This window comes from Pan troglodytes, chromosome 13 (genome assembly GCF_028858775.2).
Source record: "Pan troglodytes isolate AG18354 chromosome 13, NHGRI_mPanTro3-v2.0_pri, whole genome shotgun sequence".
Taxonomy (NCBI): Eukaryota; Metazoa; Chordata; class Mammalia; order Primates; family Hominidae; genus Pan; species Pan troglodytes.
In genome coordinates this window covers 143,618,370-143,637,218 of record NC_072411.2, presented here as the reverse complement: position 1 = coordinate 143,637,218, position 18,849 = coordinate 143,618,370, and the positions used below count along the sequence as shown (strand labels likewise).

The 18,849-nt window shown below is 43.2% G+C and overlaps 2 protein-coding genes across 11 annotated transcripts in view; one reads left to right on the top strand and one right to left on the bottom strand.

Moving 5' to 3' along the window:
* The window catches only part of SEPTIN2 (septin 2), a 38,210-nt gene extending 21,377 nt beyond the window's left edge, over positions 1-16,833 (bottom strand). Inside the window, exons 1-3 of one of the 7 annotated variants that reach the window (XM_003950010.4) lie at positions 16,339-16,833; positions 7,800-7,825; positions 5,921-6,041 (exon numbers count right to left, since the gene is read on the bottom strand). In XM_003950010.4, coding sequence (XP_003950059.1) covers positions 5,921-6,041; positions 7,800-7,808 — 130 coding nt within the window. In that variant the 5' untranslated portion in view covers positions 7,809-7,825; positions 16,339-16,833. Of the gene's footprint in view, positions 1-2,360; positions 2,574-5,406; positions 5,556-5,920; positions 6,042-7,799; positions 7,826-15,979; positions 16,150-16,338 lie in introns of those variants that run through there. The other 6 variants (XM_516208.7, XM_009444722.5, XM_024354731.3 and 3 more) reach the window with 6 other exon arrangements.
* HDLBP (high density lipoprotein binding protein) overlaps positions 16,082-18,849 on the top strand; it is an 86,745-nt gene continuing 83,977 nt past the window's right edge. Inside the window, exon 1 of one of the 4 annotated variants that reach the window (XM_001161226.8) lies at positions 16,082-16,379. The gene's annotated coding sequence lies outside the window, so the exon portion shown is untranslated. Of the gene's footprint in view, positions 16,380-16,709; positions 16,849-18,849 lie in introns of those variants that run through there. The other 3 variants (XM_054680188.2, XM_016950919.4, XM_024354730.3) reach the window with 3 other exon arrangements.

Below are 18,849 nucleotides of genomic sequence, written 5' to 3'. Positions count from 1 at the left end.
AATAATGCACAATTGTTTTTATTATTTCTATTCTTCACGTCTTAAGAAATCTGCTTACTACAAAGTCATAAAAAATTTTTTGCCCATTTTCTTGTAGAGTTTTTATAGCTTTACATTTAAATCTACTATAATTTCAGGTTAATTGTGATATACAGTGTGAAGCAGGAGTTGAAGTTCATTTTTTCACACATAATCATCTAGTTGTTACAGACTGTAAAAAGACTAAACTTGCCCCCACTGAATCAACTTGGCTTTTTTCTCAAAAAACGGAACAAAAAAAAAATTGAACTTATTATATTGATGGGTCTACTTCTTGGCTGTTGCTCTGTTTAGTAGATCTGTGTATCTACCCTTACCACACTGTCTTGATTACTGCTGTTAAGTCTTGAAATCAGGGACTGTAATCCTCCAACTCTGCTCTTTTTCTAAACTGTTTTTGTCTGTTCTAGGCCCTCTACATTTACATTAAACTTCCGAATCAGCTTGTTAATTTTTACTTCTGAAAGTTGGAGCTGGACGCTGTGGCTCATGCCAGTAGTAATCCTTGTACTTTGGGAGGCTGAGAAGGGTGGATCACTTCAGGCTAGGAGTTTAACACCAGCCTGGCCAATATGACAAAATGCCATTTCTACTAAAAATACAAAAATTAGATGGGTGTGGTGGCGCATGCCTGTAGTCCCAGCTACTTGGGGAGGCTGAGAAACGAGAATCACTTAAACCTGGGAGGTGGAGGTTGCCAAAATCATACCATTGCACTCTAGCCTGGATGACAGAGCAAGACTGTCTCAGAAAAAATATGGGACAATTTGGGGGAGAAAGGGCATAATAGTTCCAATCCACAAATGGGGCAGATCTTACAACTTTAGATTTTAATTTCTCTCAGCACTGTTTTGTAGTTTTCAGTGTATAGGTCTTGCACGTTTTGTTAAATTTATCTCTAAACAATATTTTTTGTGACTGTTAAGTGGTACTGTCTTAAAATTATTAATACTCTTGTTTGTGGATTTTTCTTTTTTTTTTTTTTGAGACGGAGTCTCGCTCTGTCATGCAGGCTGGAGTGCAGTGGCATGACCTCGGCTCACTGAAACCTCCCCCTCCCGGATTCAAGCGATTCTCCCGCCTCAGCCTCCAGCATAGCTGAAATTACAGGCACCCACCATCATGGCCGGCTAATTTCAGTACTTTACAAAAGTACTGAAGAGATGAAGTTTTACCATGTTGCGGGGGCTGGTCTTAAACTCCTGACCTCAGGTGATCTGCCAGCCTCGGGCTCCCAATGTGCTGGGATTACAGGTGTTAGCCACTGCACTCAGCCTAATTTCTTATCTTTAGTGGGTCCTGGATTTTTACAAATTCGTTTTTCAGCTAACATCATCTTCCTCCTTGATAACTACACTGAATGACAATGACTTTGAATGTTGCATCATGTATTCCTAAGATAAACTCCATTTGTTTAGTCAGTCCTAATTTGAAAATGAGAATTTGTTCCAACGGGATTGATAGATTACAGAATAGCAGCGTAATACAAATTTCGTATTTGCTTATTATATATGATCTCATTGGTGAGAAACTAGGTGAATACAGAAGACTGTGTTTAATTCTGCATCCAACAGAATCAAACCACTTGGGGATATTCCCAACACACACCCCTGAATATCTATCAGCTATCTTTCTTCACTGCCTGTTATGAGCCACACCCATTTACACCTAGTGTTACGACTTTCCAACTTTAGAAAATCCTCCTTCCACAGCTACACAAAAGCGCACAAGCTGCAACCCTCCTGATGTCCACTTGCACAAACCAACCTCAGGGCTTCTATGGTGCAGTCATTATTTTTTAACCATTTACATGTGGACTGGTATAATTCTTACGTTCCTATCTTTTTTCCCATTGTGTCGCTGATGAAGGTTCTGAGTATTGTGTCCCTGTTTTCTCCATAAGCCCTGTGGTGTTTATTCATCATGCTGTATGGCATGGTGATTTTTTTAGAAACACACGGGTTGCATCATAGCAGGACTCAGTGCATTGTCTTTTTATTTAGATATATTGCTGGACTCGGTAAGATTTAATTAAGATGTCCATGTCTAGCTCGTGTATATGTAAAAAGTAGAGGCTCCTCTTTAAAGACTTTACTCCCCGTCTAATTAGGAATAATACTAACTTCTCTTATAAGCAACATTTATTCAAAGACCTGTGCTAAAATTCTTAAATATCTGCCGGCCGTAATGAGGAAATCAAAGTACTTTATGTTCTTAGCTCGCACAATTCAGCCTAAATATCTGCCCTGGCATGCTTATGCTGGTCCAAGCAAGCATGAGGTCATAGCCTGTTGCTCTTCCTTATTTGAAGGTGATTTTACCTTTGTCAACATTCCTCCTTCCTTTGTTCTCCTCTGCCTTTGCCTCTTTTAAGAAGTTCTAAGTGGCTAGCCAATCAGGACAAATACAGAATGCGAGGTCCCGTTCCAGCCAGTGGAAACCAGACACAGCAGTAAGGTAGACGCATCAGGTTACAAATGATCCTCTTTGTTCGGTGTACCCTCTTGACAAAACTGCTGGCGAGTGTACCCTTTCTGTAGAAAGTAAAAATGGCCTTGCTGAGGAAACTGAATTTATGTTCAAGTACTATTTCTTTATGGCACCGAAGAACAAGCATTTCTAACATATATTAGTCTGTAGTTTTCTTGTCATTTGTAATAGGATAATGCTGGCTTAATAAAATAGGCTGGTAGGTGTTTCCTACTCATCTATTTCATGAAGAAGTCTGTGTAAGATTTATATTAATCCCAGCACTTTGAGAGGCCGAGGCGGGCGGATCACGAAGTCAGGAGATCGAGACCATCATGGCTAACACGGTGAAACCCTGTCTCTACTAAAAATACAGAAACAAAATTAGCCAGGTGTGGTGGCGGGCGCCTGTAATCTCAGCTACTTGGAAGCTGAGGCGGGAGAATGGCGTGAACCCGGGAGGTGGAGCTTGCAGTGAGCCAAGATCGCGCCACTGCACTCCAGCCTGGGCAACAGAGCGAGGCTCCATCTCAAACCATCTCAAAAACAAAACACACAAACAAAACAACAACAACAACAAAAGATTTACATTACTTCTACTCCCCGCCACATATACCTTTTCTCATTTTTAAATCTCTACCTTTTTTGTGTGTGTGAGATGGAGTTTCACTCTTGTTGGCCAGGCTGGAGTGCAATAGCGCGATCTCGGCTCACCGCAACCTCCACCTCCCGGGTTCAAGCGATTCTCCTGCCTCAGCCTCCCAAGTAGCTAGGATTACAGGCCTCCACCACCATGCCGGCTAATTTTATATTTTCACTACAAATGGGGTTTCTCCATGTTGGTCAGCCTGGTCTCGAACTTCCCACCTCAGGTGATCCACCCGCCTAGCCTCCTAAAGTGCTGGGATTACAGGCGTAAGCCACCGTGTTTTGAGATGGAGTTTCTCTCTTGTTGCCCCGGCTGGAGTGCAATGATGGGATCTCGGCTCACTGCAACCTCCACCTCCTAGGTTCAAGCGATTCTCCGGCCTCAGCCTCCCGAGTAGCTGGGATTACAGGCATGTGCCAACACGCCCAGCTAATTTGGTATTTTTTTTTTTTTAGTAAAGGCGGGATTTCTCCATGTTGGTCAGGCTGGTCTTGAACTCCCAACCTCAGGTGATCTGCCCACCTCAGCCTCCCAAGATGCTGTGATTACAGGCATGAGCCACTGCACCCAGCCAATTTCTACTTAATTTTATTTTTTGAGACGGAGTCTTGCTCTGTCGCCAGACTAAAGTGCTGTGGCGCAATCTTGGCTCACTGCAACCTCTGCCTACCTAGTTCAAGTGATACTCCTGGCCTCAGCCTCCCAAGTAGCTGGGTCACAGGCATGCACCACCACGCCCAGGTTTTTGTATTTTTAGTAGAGATGGGGTTTTGCCATGTTGGCCAGGCTGGTCTCAAACTCCTGACCTCAAATGATCCGCCCACTTTGGCCTCCCAGAGTGCTGGGATTATAGGCATAAGCCATCACGCCCGACCAGTTACATTATTCCTAATGACAATTCAGTGGTCACTCCTCTTATCTTCAATCCCCTGTATGTAATAAATTTCTTTGTTCTGGCTACTTTTTTCTTTTCTTGAGACAAGGTCTCACTCTGTCACCCAGGCTGGAGCGCAGTGGCACGATGACAGCTCACCACAGGCTTGACGTCTCAGGCTGAGGTGATCCTCCTCCCTCAGCCTCTCAAGTAGCTGTGACTACCGGCATCCCCCACCAAGGCTGGCTAATTTTTATATCTTTTGTACAGAAGGGTTTCACCATGTTGCTCTTGAACTGGTCTTGAACTCCTGGGCTGAAGTGATCCACCCATGTTGGCCTCTCAAAGTGCTAGGATTACAGGCATGAGCCACCACACCAGGCCTGATCTGGCTACTTTTAAAGACCTTTCTGTTTATCTATGATCTATTTGCTTATTACAGGCTTTGGTGTGCTTTTCTCTATTATTTCTTCTACTTGTTGTTTCATCAGTAGTTTCTGGTAGCGTGTTATGATGCATCCTGGTGTAGTTTTCTTTATATTTATTTTGCCTGGTATTTGTCGAGCTTCTTGGATCTGTGCATTTACAACTTTGCTGAAAATTGGACAATTCCCAGGCATTATTTTTTCATGTTTTTTTTTTTTGCTTGCCTGTCTTCTCTGTGAATATAATCCATATATTAGACTGTTTACAATGTACCAAAGGACACTGAGGGCACATTCAATTTCTTTTTTTTTTTTTCCAGCTTTTCCCTTACTGTGCTTCTTCTGTGCTTTTTCTCTTGCAGTGTATAATGTGCTGTCAGGCTTATCATGAAAATTTCTTATTTCGGTTGTATCTTAATCTTTAGAAGTTCCACTTGGTTTTCTGTTGTATCTTTCCTTTATCTTATTATATTCATGCTTTCCTTTAAGTAATAGAGTTCTTCTTTGCCATCGAGATCCATTTCTATCATTTCTGGATCTGTTTCTATTGCCTGCTTTTTCTCCTGATTATGTACAGTTTTTGTTTCTTTGATGCCACACAATTTTCTATTAGACATTAGACATTGTGAATGTTACACTGTAAATGCCTGGATTTTTTTTTTTTTTTTTTTTTTTTGAGACAAGGTTTCATTCACCCAGGCTTGAGGCTTGAGTGCAGTGGCATGATCTCAGCTTACTGCAGCCTCAACCTCCTGGGCTCAGGTGAGAGGAACTACAGGTACATGCCACCATGCCTGGCTAGTTTTCATATTTTCTGTAGAGACAGGGTTTCACCATGTTGCCCAGCCTGATCTTCAACTCCTGCCTGCCTCGGCCTCCCAAAGTGCTAAGATTACAGGTGTGAGCCGCCATGCCTGGCCTGGAGGATATTTCTGAAATGGGTCACTTACACAGCCATTGGCAGGCCTTGGTTCCTTACTTGGTAGGCTTCCCTGTAAGGCTGCTTGAGTGTTCTCTTGACATGGCAGCTGGCTTCCTCCAGAGTGAGTAATTTGAGAAGAGGCAAGGTGGGGGGCCACAATGCCTTTTATGACCTAGTCTTAGAAAATGACAACACTTTCATCTCCACAATGTCCTACTGGCTACACAGGTAAAACCCTATTCAATGCAGGAAGGGACAAGAAAGTTGTGAATACCAGGAGATAAGAATCACTGGGGGCCATTTTGGAGCCTAGCTGACACAATGAGTAAACTTTCACTACATATAAATAAGGAAGTGACAGAAAAATAATTTTGCTCCTGAGAAAAATTTTCTAATGAATATACATATATTTGTTCAAATTCTCAAGTTATTTGACTCTGCCAAATTTTCCTCTTTCTTTATAGGTCACGTTATCATACTCCAGAGATTGGAAAGGGGAGATATTTATTTATTAAGTTGGAGACTATAGATTAATTTCTTACCGACCACCATCAGTGTGAACTCAAAACCTTTTTTCACTGATTTTCGGTGAACTTGATTGGGGAGATTTGCAAATCCAACATAGCCAGGTGTTTCTGGATTTATAAACTGAGTTGGCTGTTGCTAAATAAGATTAAAAAACAAACAAACTAATAAACACCTTAGTAGTTGCTTTTAAGATATAATCAGTTAGACATGAAACAAACATAGGTTATCAGTTTTCACAAATTTTTTAAAAAGTATAAACACTTCCAGAAAGTCATACTTCTATCAGAAAACCAGTAGTATTCACCTAGGAGCATTAAAAAAAGAAAAACTTATCTAGTATAACTCCTTAGTTATATGCTGACTGAAAATTAACATTTTGTTAATCAGTATTCTGTTTAGGAATTTAACAATACATAGAAGATACATGCTTAATACATCTTAATGCAATTTCAAATTTCGACTTGAGAGACTATGGAGTTCCAGGAAAATCAGTCAAGCTTACAAAGTACTGCTACAGCTGACAGTACTTTGAATGAATGGTTTCATTCAACAAACTTGGCTAAAGAATAGCTTCCCCCAGGTATTAGGTGCAATGCATTTCTGAAAAGTATCGAGGAAAAAAGCATCTCTCTTGCTGTGCTTCTAGCTGTATAGAACAGAGTTTCATCAAGGGTGAGGCAGGCAAATTAGGGGTGGGATGTTGAGTATCTAGTGTCAAAGACCAAGAAAGAAAAGACAGAATGAGAAGATCATAGATGACTACACTGAAGCATCAATATTCCTTGACAGAAGGGTATCTGATGAGAGAGAGGACAGAGATATGAGAAGGCAAGAATAGCAGAAGTAACCAGAATCTAGACAGTGGCATGCTGAAAATGAGAAGAAATTTAAAAAATCAATTTATTAATTGAAAAAGGCAAGATACAAAATAGTATTTCCTTTAGGATTACATTTTGTAAATGTATAGTCAAATGCACACACAGGTGAAAAAGAATATATGTAACATATTAACAGTGGTTATTCCTGAGTGGTGAAATAATGACTTTTTTTTTTTGCTTATCTGTGTTCCACGCTAACACTGGTATAAAATGCAAACACTGGTATGATGATTTTGCAATGGACAGTAATGAACACCCACAGGATTCAAAGATAAAAAAAAAACAGAAATAATAATCTTGCAATGTTAACCACAAGTTCTGCTTTTCTCAGAATATGTTCTTTAGAACTAATTTATCTCTGAACTAACTTGCAAAGGCTGATTTAAACCAATTTATCAAGTCTAAGAGCCCCATCAATTTCATCATAATAAATTATTAGAATTCTAAATTATCTGGTCTGCTGGGAATGAACTAAGGGGGCTAAAAGGACTGTTACTGATGTGTGTAGAGAAAAGAAAGTAGAAGCCTGAAAAAAGAGAAAGCTCCAAGCTTTTAAGATGACAATTAGGCCAGGCACGGTGGCTCACACCTGTAATCCCAACACTTCGGGGGGCCAAAGCGGGTGGATCACGAGGTCAACAGATCAAGGCCATCCTGGCCAACACGGTGAAACCCCGAATTTACTAAAATACAAAAAATTAGCCAGCGTGGTGGCACACGTCTGCAGTCCCAGCTACTCCGGAGGCTGAGCCAGGGGAATCGCTTGAACGTGGGAGGCAGAAGTTGCAGTGAGCTGAGATCATGCCACTGCACTCCAGCCTGGTGACAGAGCAAGACTCCCATCTCAAAAAAAAAAAAAAAAAAAAAAGACAACTAAATTAGAACTCTTTGTCTTAATGAATCAAATGTATCAGTTGTATTAAAAATAATGAATCATGTAAGTCCCGACTGTCAACAGTCTGAAAACATAAAGCAATTTCTCCTTATGCTGTAGATACATGAAGTATGATCTTACCTTAGACATCTTTTGTGAAGCTTCGTCTGTTAAAAAAAACACACAGACACACATAAACGCACATACATAGTATGTATGTATACGCACGTATATTTAACAGCGTGAAATGACCTGAAGAAGACTTACACATACATAGGCAATGTAAAAAGAAAATACAATTTCAGGACCTTCCAAATGCATTAGGCCAAAGGGAAAAGTTAAGCACTGACAGCCGGCTCATGTAACATCACTACTTTCATTCTTTCTGACTTTTGTGTTTAGATGTATACATTAACCAGACTCCCTATTCTTTATTCAAAATTAGACTAAATGACTGGGAGATGAGAGATCCTTACGACTGTTACTTCTTTACAAAAGGAAGTTAAACAAATCCCTTCAAGTGTAATCAATAGTAGCCAATCAAATTTGTATCTTTAAATGAGCCTTAGTTCAGAAAATGTTGGAATTCTGTTTGGCACCTCCATTTTGCCTATATAAACAATCCTCATTTTTCCCCACCCTGGAAGCGCTAATCACCATTCTTTGGTGTAGCTCGGCTTACACTCTGTACTTAAATGAATTCTTTTAACTGAATCAGGAGCCTTTTGATTATTTTAGGTGACAGCATCTCAATTACTTCAAATATTTCCCTAGGAATAAGACAAGCATCTATCATTACAAAAGTAAATTCGATTAAAAAAATTAGGCCAGGCGTGATGCTCACGCCTGTAATTCCAGCACTTTGGGAGGCCGAGGTAGGCGGACCACTTGAGGTCAGGAGTTCAAGACCAGCCTGGCCAACATGGTGAAACCCCATCTCTACTAAAAATACTGATTCAGCCAGGCTTGGTGGCGCGTGCCTGTGATCCCAGCTACTCAGAAGGCTGAGACAGGAGAATCGCTTGAACCTGGGAGGCGGAGGTTGCAGTGAGCCGAGATCATGCCACTGCACTCCAACCTGGGCAACAGAGTGAGACTCCATTAAAAAAAAAAAAAATTAGATGGTGGCTGGGTGCAGTGGCTGACGCCTGTAATCCCAGCAGTTTGGGAAGCAGAGGCAGGACTGCTTGAAGCCAAAAATTCAACACCAGTCTAGGCAACATAGCAAAACCCTATCTCTACAAAAAATTAAAAAATTTAAAAAATTTTTAAGTTGATAAGAGCAACTGTATATATATATGTACGCACATATTCCATATTTTCAATAATATTCAAATTTTTTTTCAGTACTGACTATATGTTAAGACACTAGGGACACAAATGGGATACACACGGATACATACTTCCCTGACCTCTGGAATTATGTCATTTCCCCTCTCTCTTTGAAACCTTTCAAGGAGTAAGGGACTTCATTACATAGAGCACTGTAACCTGAACATGTTTGCCACCCACTGGAGTTTCCTAGAGCTACTTGAGAACTAGATTTTGACACTGGGGTACAGGGAGCAATGTGAACTACATTTATGAGGAAAGGAAATAGTACTGAAGGCATCTGAGTGTCTGAAAAATGTGACAATATTTTTAAAGATATGTGGAATTTTTTTTTTTTTTTTTTTTTGAGTCTCGCGTTGTCTCCCGGGCTGAAGTACAGTGAGTGATCTCAGCTCACTGCAAGCTCCACCTCCCGGGTTCACGCCCTTCTCCTGCCTCAGCCTCCCGAGTAGCTGGGACTACAGGCGCCCGCCACCATGCCCGGCTAATTTTTTTTTAATTTTTAGTAGAGATGGGGTTTCACCGTGTTAGCCAGGATGGTCTTTATCTCCTGACCTCGTGATCCGCCCGCCTCAGCCTCCCAAGGTGCTGGGATTACAGGTGTGAGCCACTGCGCCCAGCCAGAGATATGTGGAATTTTTATACAAATTTTAGAAACCCTGAAGCTTTGGAAAGCATGGAGTCTGTTGGCTAACCTTCAGTAACAACCCCAAGAAAGACGACTGCTGTCAAATTTGGTTCCCTCTGGAGCTTAGAAACTTATTAAAAAGCTTCTCTCACTTTGCCTCTCGATTCCCCTCCCCGAAATCTTAACTTCCTGAATACTGTGTCCTCTGTTTCCCTTTTGACTGGAAATGTTCCCAGCTACCTTGGAAGAAATGAGATCCCTGCATCCCCAGTGTTATTTGGCTTGGTTAACCAAGGGATAGTAGCAGTAAGGTTCAAGAGCCTTTAATTTCAGCAAAACCTAAGAACTGAGAGCAAGTGTGAGTGTGGAGGAGTAGAACTTCCTAAAGGGAAAGAGAAGGGTCAGATGTAATACAAACAGTTTTGGCAGAAGGAGTTGGCATCTTGTTTTCAAATAATACAGAGGTAAGTATCTGATTATGAAAGTAAAAAAAAGGTAATCATTAAAGAAAATAACAATGAGAACTTCCAAATTAAGAGAAAAATGTGGAGGAAACAGCAACTTCATCAAACCAGCAAAAATATGGAAAAGGAACAAGAAGAAACAAAATCAGAAGTAATCCTAAATCAAGACAATGGGGACAAAATTCAAGAATATCAGTCATCGGTATAAATGTGAAATAACCAAATTCTCTGCTTAAAGGAGAAGACAGATTGGCCTGAAAAACCAAGAAAAAAAAAACAACAAACAAACAACAAACTGTCCAGCTATAACGTATATGCTTAAAGCAAAAGGAACAAAGAGAGGCTGAAAATAAAGGGACAAGGTAAAAAATAGCAGGCTAGTGCAAACATGGAGGAGAGACAACACTACTATCAGCCAAGGTGGGAATTAAAGTAAAAATAAGCAGAATAACAGGGATAACAAGTTATAATGATAAACAATTTATAGGGAAGATGTAATATTCATAAGCCTGTATATTCAAATAATCACTGCAGATAAACACATAAAGCAAGGACTAGGAAAAATACAAAGTTAACTTAAAAAAAAAATTCAAGTGAGAAACTTTAATAGAGTTCTCTGAAAACTGGACAGATTCAGTAAACACAGTATGTGCAAGGACAGAGAAGAACTGAGTAATATAACAAATAAATCTGATTTAGCACACATAGAGAAACTTGAATCAATACCTTAAAAAATGTTTGAAGTCATGTATCTACCATAAAAAAAAGCCTAAGCAAAATTTGAAAAACATTTTTACAGTCAATGTTCTGAAATAATTATCTGCTTAAATTGGGTGGAAAAAGATGAAAAGTAACTCCCAGTAATTTGTTACATTACTGGATATCCCCAGGATCAAGGAGGGTAACAAAAGCAAAGCCATAAGCAATCTCTAGAAAGCAATGGAAGGAAGATAAAAGCAAAACTTAGGAGATAAAACAGGAAATCAATAAAGAGAAAAAATGAATTATGGGGGGGGGGGGGAAGAAGGGTAAACAAATCCAAAAGCTGGTTTGCTTTTTGTTTTTTGAGATGGAGTTTTGCTCTTGTTGCCCAGGCTGGAGTGCACTGGCGCGATCTCAGCTCACTACAACCTCTGCCTCCTGGATTCATGCAATTCTCCTGCTTCAGCTTCCGCAATAGCTGAGATTATAGGTGCCCGCCACCACGCCCAGCTAATTTTAGTATTTTTAGTAGAGATGGGGTCTCACCATGCTGGCCAGGTGAAACTTCCCGACCTCAGGTGATCCTCCCACCCTGGTTTCCCAAAGTGCTGGGATTACCGGCGTGAGCCACCGTGCTTGGCCGCAAAAGCTGATTTTCTAAAACAAATTCCTCACAAGCCCAATTCAGGAAAAAATAGCAAACATAGAAAAGTAGCTAAAATAATGACAGAGGAGACTACATGTAGCAAAATGGCCCCAAATCTGAAAATGTAGAAAAAATGGGCACTGTAAATTACCAATACAGAACCAAAAACTGGAAAATCTGACTAAAACAAGTATCACTAAGCAGCTGATTAAAGACACACCAATGAAAAGGACCAAGACTTGACGTTAGAGTTGAACTCCATCTAACCTTGGACAAGACCAAAGTCATTTAACTATTCCAAGCCTCTATAGAGAAAAGGGAAAACAATTTGTTTTATGAAGACAGCACAGTTTTAATAACAAACCCAGATGGAGACATAAGAAAGGAACAAAGGAATGAACGAACGCCATAGGCCAATCTCACTCACAAATATAAATGCAAAAATCCTGAATACAATATTTGCTAGCAATTAGATTCCAGGAATGTATCAAAAGCATCTACCAATATTAATCCAACAACACAATACAGGGGAAAAAATATGCATTAATAGATGCTGATGAGGCATATGAAATCCAGCAACCAATCATAATGAAAACACTAAGTAAGAAAACTGCTGGCGGAGTGTGGTGGCTCACGCCTGTAATACCAGCACTTTGGGAAACTGAGGCAGGAGGAGCGCTTGAGCTCAGGAGTTCAAGACCAGTCTGGACAACATGGTGAAACACTGTCTCTACAAAAAATACAAAAAAATTAGCTGGGTGTGGTGGCGGGCACCTGTAGTGCCAGCTAAGTGGGAGACTGAGGTGGGAGGATCCCTTGAGCCCAGGAGGTGAAGGCTGTAGTGAGCCGAGATGGTGCTGCTGCACTCCAGCCTGGGTGACAGAGTGAGACTGTCACAAAAAAAGAAAAAAAGGAAAACTGCTTAAATCTAATTCAGGATATTTCTGAAAACCAAAGGCAAATACTATTTTCTAAACAATAGAAAATTAAATCTATTTAAATTACAACCGATAATTAGGCAGGAATGCCCTTCCATAATTATTTTTAAGCACCTACATGAAAACTTTTACATGAAGACCTATACAAAAAGCAAACAAAATCCCCATGTGCTGTCCATTATCCAGCTTCAACAATTAGCAACTCAAGGTCAATAATGTTTCATCTATTTCCACAATCATCAATGCCACTGCCTGGATGATTATGAAGCAAATACGAGATATAACATTTCATTTATATTCCACTACACATATCTAAAAATAAGGGCTCCTAAAAATGACAAACCATTACACATAGCTAGTTCTTTAATGCAATCAAATATCCAATCAGTATTCATATTCTCTATTCTCTCATTTTTTTATGTGAATCAAGATCCAAGTAAGATCTAGATATTGCAATTTCACCATGATTATTTAATACTACCTTGGAGAGTTTACTGAATATAATGAAACAAGAAAATCAAAAGAAAACACTTTTTTGCTGATTGGACTGAATACACAGAAAATACAAATACTCGGCTGGGTGCGGTAGCTCATGCCTGTAATCCCAGCATTTTGGGAGGCCAAGACGGGCATATCACGAGGTCAAAAGATTGAGACCATCCTGGCCAACATGGTGAAACCCCGTCTCTACCAAAAATACAAAAATTAACCAGGTGTGGTGGCGCCTGCCTGTAATCCCAGCTACCCGGGAGGCTGAGGCAGAATCACTTGAACCCGGGAGCGGAGGGTGCAGTGAGCTGAGATCGCACCACTGCACTCCAGCCTGGCAACAGAGCAAGACTTTGTCTCAAAAAAAAAAAAAAAAAAAGAAAGAAAGAAAGAAAATACAAATACTCTGGTTAAAAAAATTCTAGAATACGATAATTTAGTAAGGTAGCTAAATATAAGATCTCAAGTAAGTCAAGTACCAGCAACGAATATCAAGGAATAGAAATGGGGGCACATCATTTACAACAGAATTTTTAAAAATCCAAACAAGTAGGGACCAAACTAGAAAACAGGTCCTACATAAATCAAATCATTTTTATTTTCCCCAAATGAGTATATTATTTAGTCCATTTCTAACTGGAATCCCTAATGGTGTGGCTTTTTTCTTAAAGGATTGGATAAAATGAGCTTCAAGTTCACATGGAAAGATTAAATGCCAATGCTGAGGATAGAAAAGAGCAGGCACTTACCTTATCACCTATTACATGTATCTGATTTCAAACCCACACAGTGCAACATAGAAATACCATAGAGCACCTCTCCCGCACCTCCACAGAACCCCTCAGCCTCACTGAACCCTGTGCACACATATGGGAAAATGGAGAAACTATTTGTCTTAAACTGACATTTCAACTTTGCTTTGACTTTACCAAGTTTCTCCTGCCATCTTTTTTTTTCCTGTTTTTTTTTTTTCTGAAGCATAACTTGGATCCACAATGTTTTCTCTCATAATTAACTAATGTGAAATGGAAGGTGAAAGAGGAATTATGAACCTTTAAAGCACATGGTTTTCAGTGAGAAAGCCTTGATCCAGCAACACAAACTGCCAAGCACTGTGATTAACTTAAACACTGGGTGCAAATTGGATCAAAAATGTAGTCAAATGAAAATTTTATTCCTTCAGATCGTGTTTATTCCACATGCCAGAAGTTGTTTAAAGTTCTTTAATCTTGACCCACAGCTTATTTCTTCCACAGAATATCCCCAATACATATAAAAAACCAATTTTCGCAAAACAAAAGATAGAAGATGAACAACATCCGGCGATGTAGAACCCGGAAGGTCCATGATCTCATTCAAAGCATCTGGATTCTTTGGATTCGGGGAAGGTCCACGTTCAGTATACCCACATAACACTCCTAACAGGGACTGGGGCAGGGATAAGTGGCATGTATGACTACTAACAGAACAGACAATACAAATGGCCTTACCTCACCTCTGCTGCCAAATGAGTTTTGGTGTCCCCTTTCCTCCAGACAAAAAAAAAAAAAAAAAAAAAACCCACAACTTCTTATTTTACAGCAGTTTCTGTACGCTGGTATTGGGGATAAAAAGGGGCCCTGAATTACATTTATGAATGATAGAGGGAAACCCTGGCCCCTTTCCCTAGGTCACCTTGCTAGTTTAAGAGCCAGTCAGAATGTAAATCTGATCTAATTAAAACGCTCTTGTTCTTTATTCCTGGCTGTGGCACTGGTGAGAGAGATCAAGGTGGAAGTTGAGGAAAAAAACTCAGGACAACCTTTATAGCTAATGACATCAATGCCAAGATTATACATAACAGTGCACATCATGAGTTAGAATGCTGGGTGGTGCAAAGAACCCATTAATGGGAGCTATCAAAAATCACTGAAAACAATGAAGCTCAAATCAGAAGTATCAAGAATCAGCTTTCATGACCCCTACACCATGATGTTTCTCTTTATGACGGCAGAACTATTTTGAAACATTAAATATATCGGCAGGCACTGTGATTCAAAAAGTATTTGAGAACCTACTAGGTGCTAGACACCAACCGAGGCAATGAGTATGGGTGACAACATGTGCCCTGCCCTCACAGCACCAATAGTCCACTGGACAAATACCATCTGGAACATCAGGTAAACACCTAAGCCTGTCTGGAGGAAATCTAATTTGGGCGGAATCCCACAAGCAGGGACTAGGTAAGGAGAAGGCAGTTAAGGTGGGAAGTAACCAGATTTAAGAGTTTGGGCAATGGCCAAAGGTGCAGAAGTTTGAACTACAAGAAGTTCAGTGTAGTTGGTTCATGTGTTTCCGTGGAGAGAGGACAAGGTCTGGTGGCACTGACAAGAATTAGACCGAAAAGGTAAAAAAGCCAGCCAGGTTTGTCTGGGCCCGTAGGCCAGGTCACAGTTGGGACTCCACTGAGACCACGGAAGCCACAGGTTTGCTTCTCATCCCCGGGCCAACTCGGCGGCCTCCAACCCTATACCCTACCCCCTGCTGCCTGTCCGTGCCTCGCTGGTGCAGACCTTCGTCGCCTCTCCTCGCCGAAGGTACCCGCAGACAGGGCCTAGTCGCTCTCCCCTCGCTTATCCGCGGCATCCAGCCGATGGGCTTGGAGGTTTGGGGGCTGGCCAGTCCTCCACGCCTCAGGGAGGAAATGGCACCGTTAGAAAGACAAGATGGCCACACAAGCTCTAAGTGTTGGTCGGGCCTAAACCTGTATCCTCCCTCCAAGCACCAAACCTCCCGACCTCGACCGCACTCGACGCCCCGAGGCCCAGCACCGACGACACGGCAGAGGAATTCCCGCAGGGTCAACAAGGGGTCACCGGAATCCCCACTCCCGCGCCCGGCCCTGCCCGTGTCGGAGCCACTGTCGCCGGCACTAGGACCGCCCGGGACGGGGGAGCCCACGATAAGCGCCGAAGAGCCTGGGCTCGGCCGCCCCTCCCCCACACCGCCCCGCCGGCACCCCAGAGCCAGCCGACCACCGCCCGAGAGTATGGGACGTGCGGGGCGTCCCCCGCAGCTCCTCGGAAGGGCCGGCCCACAACTTGTGCCCCCGCCGCGGCGGGGTACACCGGCGAGACACTCACCCGCCAAACAGCCCGAGAATAGGCGCCGACCGACCGCGCCGCGGACCCGCCCAGCGCCCGCGGTCGGCTCACACCCCGCCCCGCCCAGCGCGCAGGCGGATTGCGTCACCGCGTCACCCCGCCCCTTTGCCAACTGCTTCCTGGCTCAGTGCGACCTGGCCTTCTTCCCCTCCCCCATGCGGCCGGCTTCCGAGTGCGCAAGCCCAGACTCGTCAGCGTTGTCCGCCTCTGCGCAAGCGCCGTGCTCCTCCCACGGCAGTTGGCCATATAGAGGCTGGGGGTGGGGGGGGGGAGGTCAAGCGTAGCCTCTTCTCCTTTACCAAGATGGCGGCTTGTCCCTGTTTCGCCACAGTTCCTACCTTATGAGCCCGGTTTTCTTATGCTTATAAGAGTGGAACAGGTAATGAGAATCTTCGCCTTGCGGTGGGTAACTGGAGTGGGGGGAAGGCCGTTTGTTAGAAGGAGACAAGTGCCCACTGAGGAGGAGAGAGGCGGTCGCGGGAGGGCAGGTGGTGGCGGGAGTGCGGAGCGATCACGGGGAGGGGGAGCCTTCGCCTCTCCTCCTGTCCTCCAAGAAGATGGCGGCAGCACCGAGCTGGGGCGCCGAGTACGACTGGGCGGGGGGGACGGCGAGCGGCCGCGCGAAACTGGTCTAGCCCACCACCGCCGCCGTCTCGATGATCGGGGGCCTCTCTGGGATTGGCTGCGCGCACGTCACGTGGGGCCGACGGGCCCTGCGCAGACCATCGAGTCGGGCGTCCCTCCCCGGGGACGTGGCCTTCCTGTGCCCGGGCTGGGGCCCGCCGCCCCGCGGGGGAGGGCGGAGCTGGCGCGGCCCCTAGCTTTCTCCTTCTGGTGTGGGGCCCGAGGTGAGACCTGGGGAGTGCTCCGCGAGCCCACGAGCAGCGACGTGGCTCGGGGACGGGAGGGTGCCGTGCCTGGCTGCGGCCTGAGCGGGATGGGCGCGGGCGGCTCCGGCCCGCGGGTTGTGCCCCGGCCCGGGGTGTCCTTTCCTCCCTCCCGCGTGGCCTGGAGGCACTGCAACTGTTCGAGACTCACGTCAAAGCTCGGCGCAAATACCCCTCGTTCAGGAAGCCTTCCTAGGTTTCCCCCGCTTAGAGGAAACACTTCCTGAGTTCGTAATGGCTGACCCGCATGATGTTGGGAACCTGAGCCTTTCTGACACCGTGGCATGTTGCTAGGGTATTTTTGTGCGTAGCTCCTTTGAAAAGTGGTTAGGTGCTCAAGGCTAGCTGCTACATATCCTCTCCATTCGACTTAAAAAATGAGAGGGTCAGACTTGACATGGTGTTTGGACGCCATGTAAAATCGAAGGAAGTCGACTTGGGCTTTGCTTATTAAACAGTTCCTATTATGGTGAAATTAAACGTCTGAAGGAATGTGGATGAGTCGTAATCTTAAGGAACATGACGATTTGCCCCTCAGTTTTGCGTTTTATGTCCTCACATTCATAGCTACCTATACCCTAAGCCCTCAATCAATGACTTCACATTTATTTGGTGTCTGCTTAAGGATAGTCAGTCACTTTCTTAGCAGCTAACTTCCTTAAAACCCTATTAAGATAGGTTAAGTCACAATTAGGGTTTTGTCTAAGGCTCCTGGTAGCGGCACATTGCATAATAAGCTTAATGTTCATTTAGGGAAGCAAATCTGGGATGCTGAAACACTGGATGAAACGTAGTGCTTAGGTTTATATTTTGATTTTTTGACATGTAAAAGTATCCCTAGGCTAAATTCATTAAGTACACATGATATTAGGATGCTTGGCAACAGTATTTAAAAATAGTTGAAAAGGTGTTTGGGTAAGAATTATTTCCATCATTTGGATTACCGAATCTCTGAGTCTGAAACATCAACCTATCAAGTTTTAGACTTGGGGAAAATGGAGCTGGAGCCTACTGCCTCAAGTCTCAGGGACAGCGTTTGAAACCCCATTAAATAATTCATCATGAGGATTAAACTTTCCTGTTACTGCTATTAGTTTTGCTTGGTGCCAGGCACTGTTGCAGGGACTTAGCTCATCTTATCAGGAGTCAAATTAACGTCATTCGGGTAAAAGTGCATTGAGTGTAAGGAGAGCACCTCAAAGATATAGTTGACCTATGTCCCGTCCCTCAGCGCCACTAGGCTTACTTGAATCCCTGTTACAGTGTCCTCTCCAGTGGGCAAAGCTAACTTCTCAGTAGCCTGGTGGGAGAATTTCTTCTTGAGTAAATACGTATTTTTCCAGGTTTTGTTGTTTTGGCCTTCCAGTTGTCTGACTTCCGCCTCATGACCTCACTTCTTCATTTCAATTCAAAAAAATATTTGCTGGAAATTGCTGTGTAAGGTTAAGGGTTCTGCAGATACAAAGGTTGAGAGGATATAGTCTTTTCGACCAGGTGCGGTGGCTCACGCTTGTAATCCTAGCACTTTGGGAGGTCGAGGCGGGTGGACACTTGAGGTCAGGAGTTCGAGACCAGCCTGACCAACATGGTGAAACCCTGTCTCTACTAAAAATACAAAAATTAGCCTGGCATGGTGGCGCGCGCCTGTAATCCCAGCTGCTCAAGAGGCTGAGGCACGAGAATCGCTTGAACCCAGGAGGCGGAGGTTGCAGTGAGCCAAGATTGTACCACTGCACTCTAGCCTGGGCGACGGAGTGAGACTGTGTCTCAAAAAGCCAACCAAAAAAAGAGGATATAGACTTTTCTTTTCCTCAGGCAGCTTGTGGTCTAGTGTGAGAGACTTATTTGTAGAAGAGTAATTACATTATGGTGTGATAAGTGCAATGATAGAAATATGTATAAGGTGTGGACATAGGAAATAGGCTGTGATTACCTGTTAGAAAGTCTTCCTACAGAATGTGG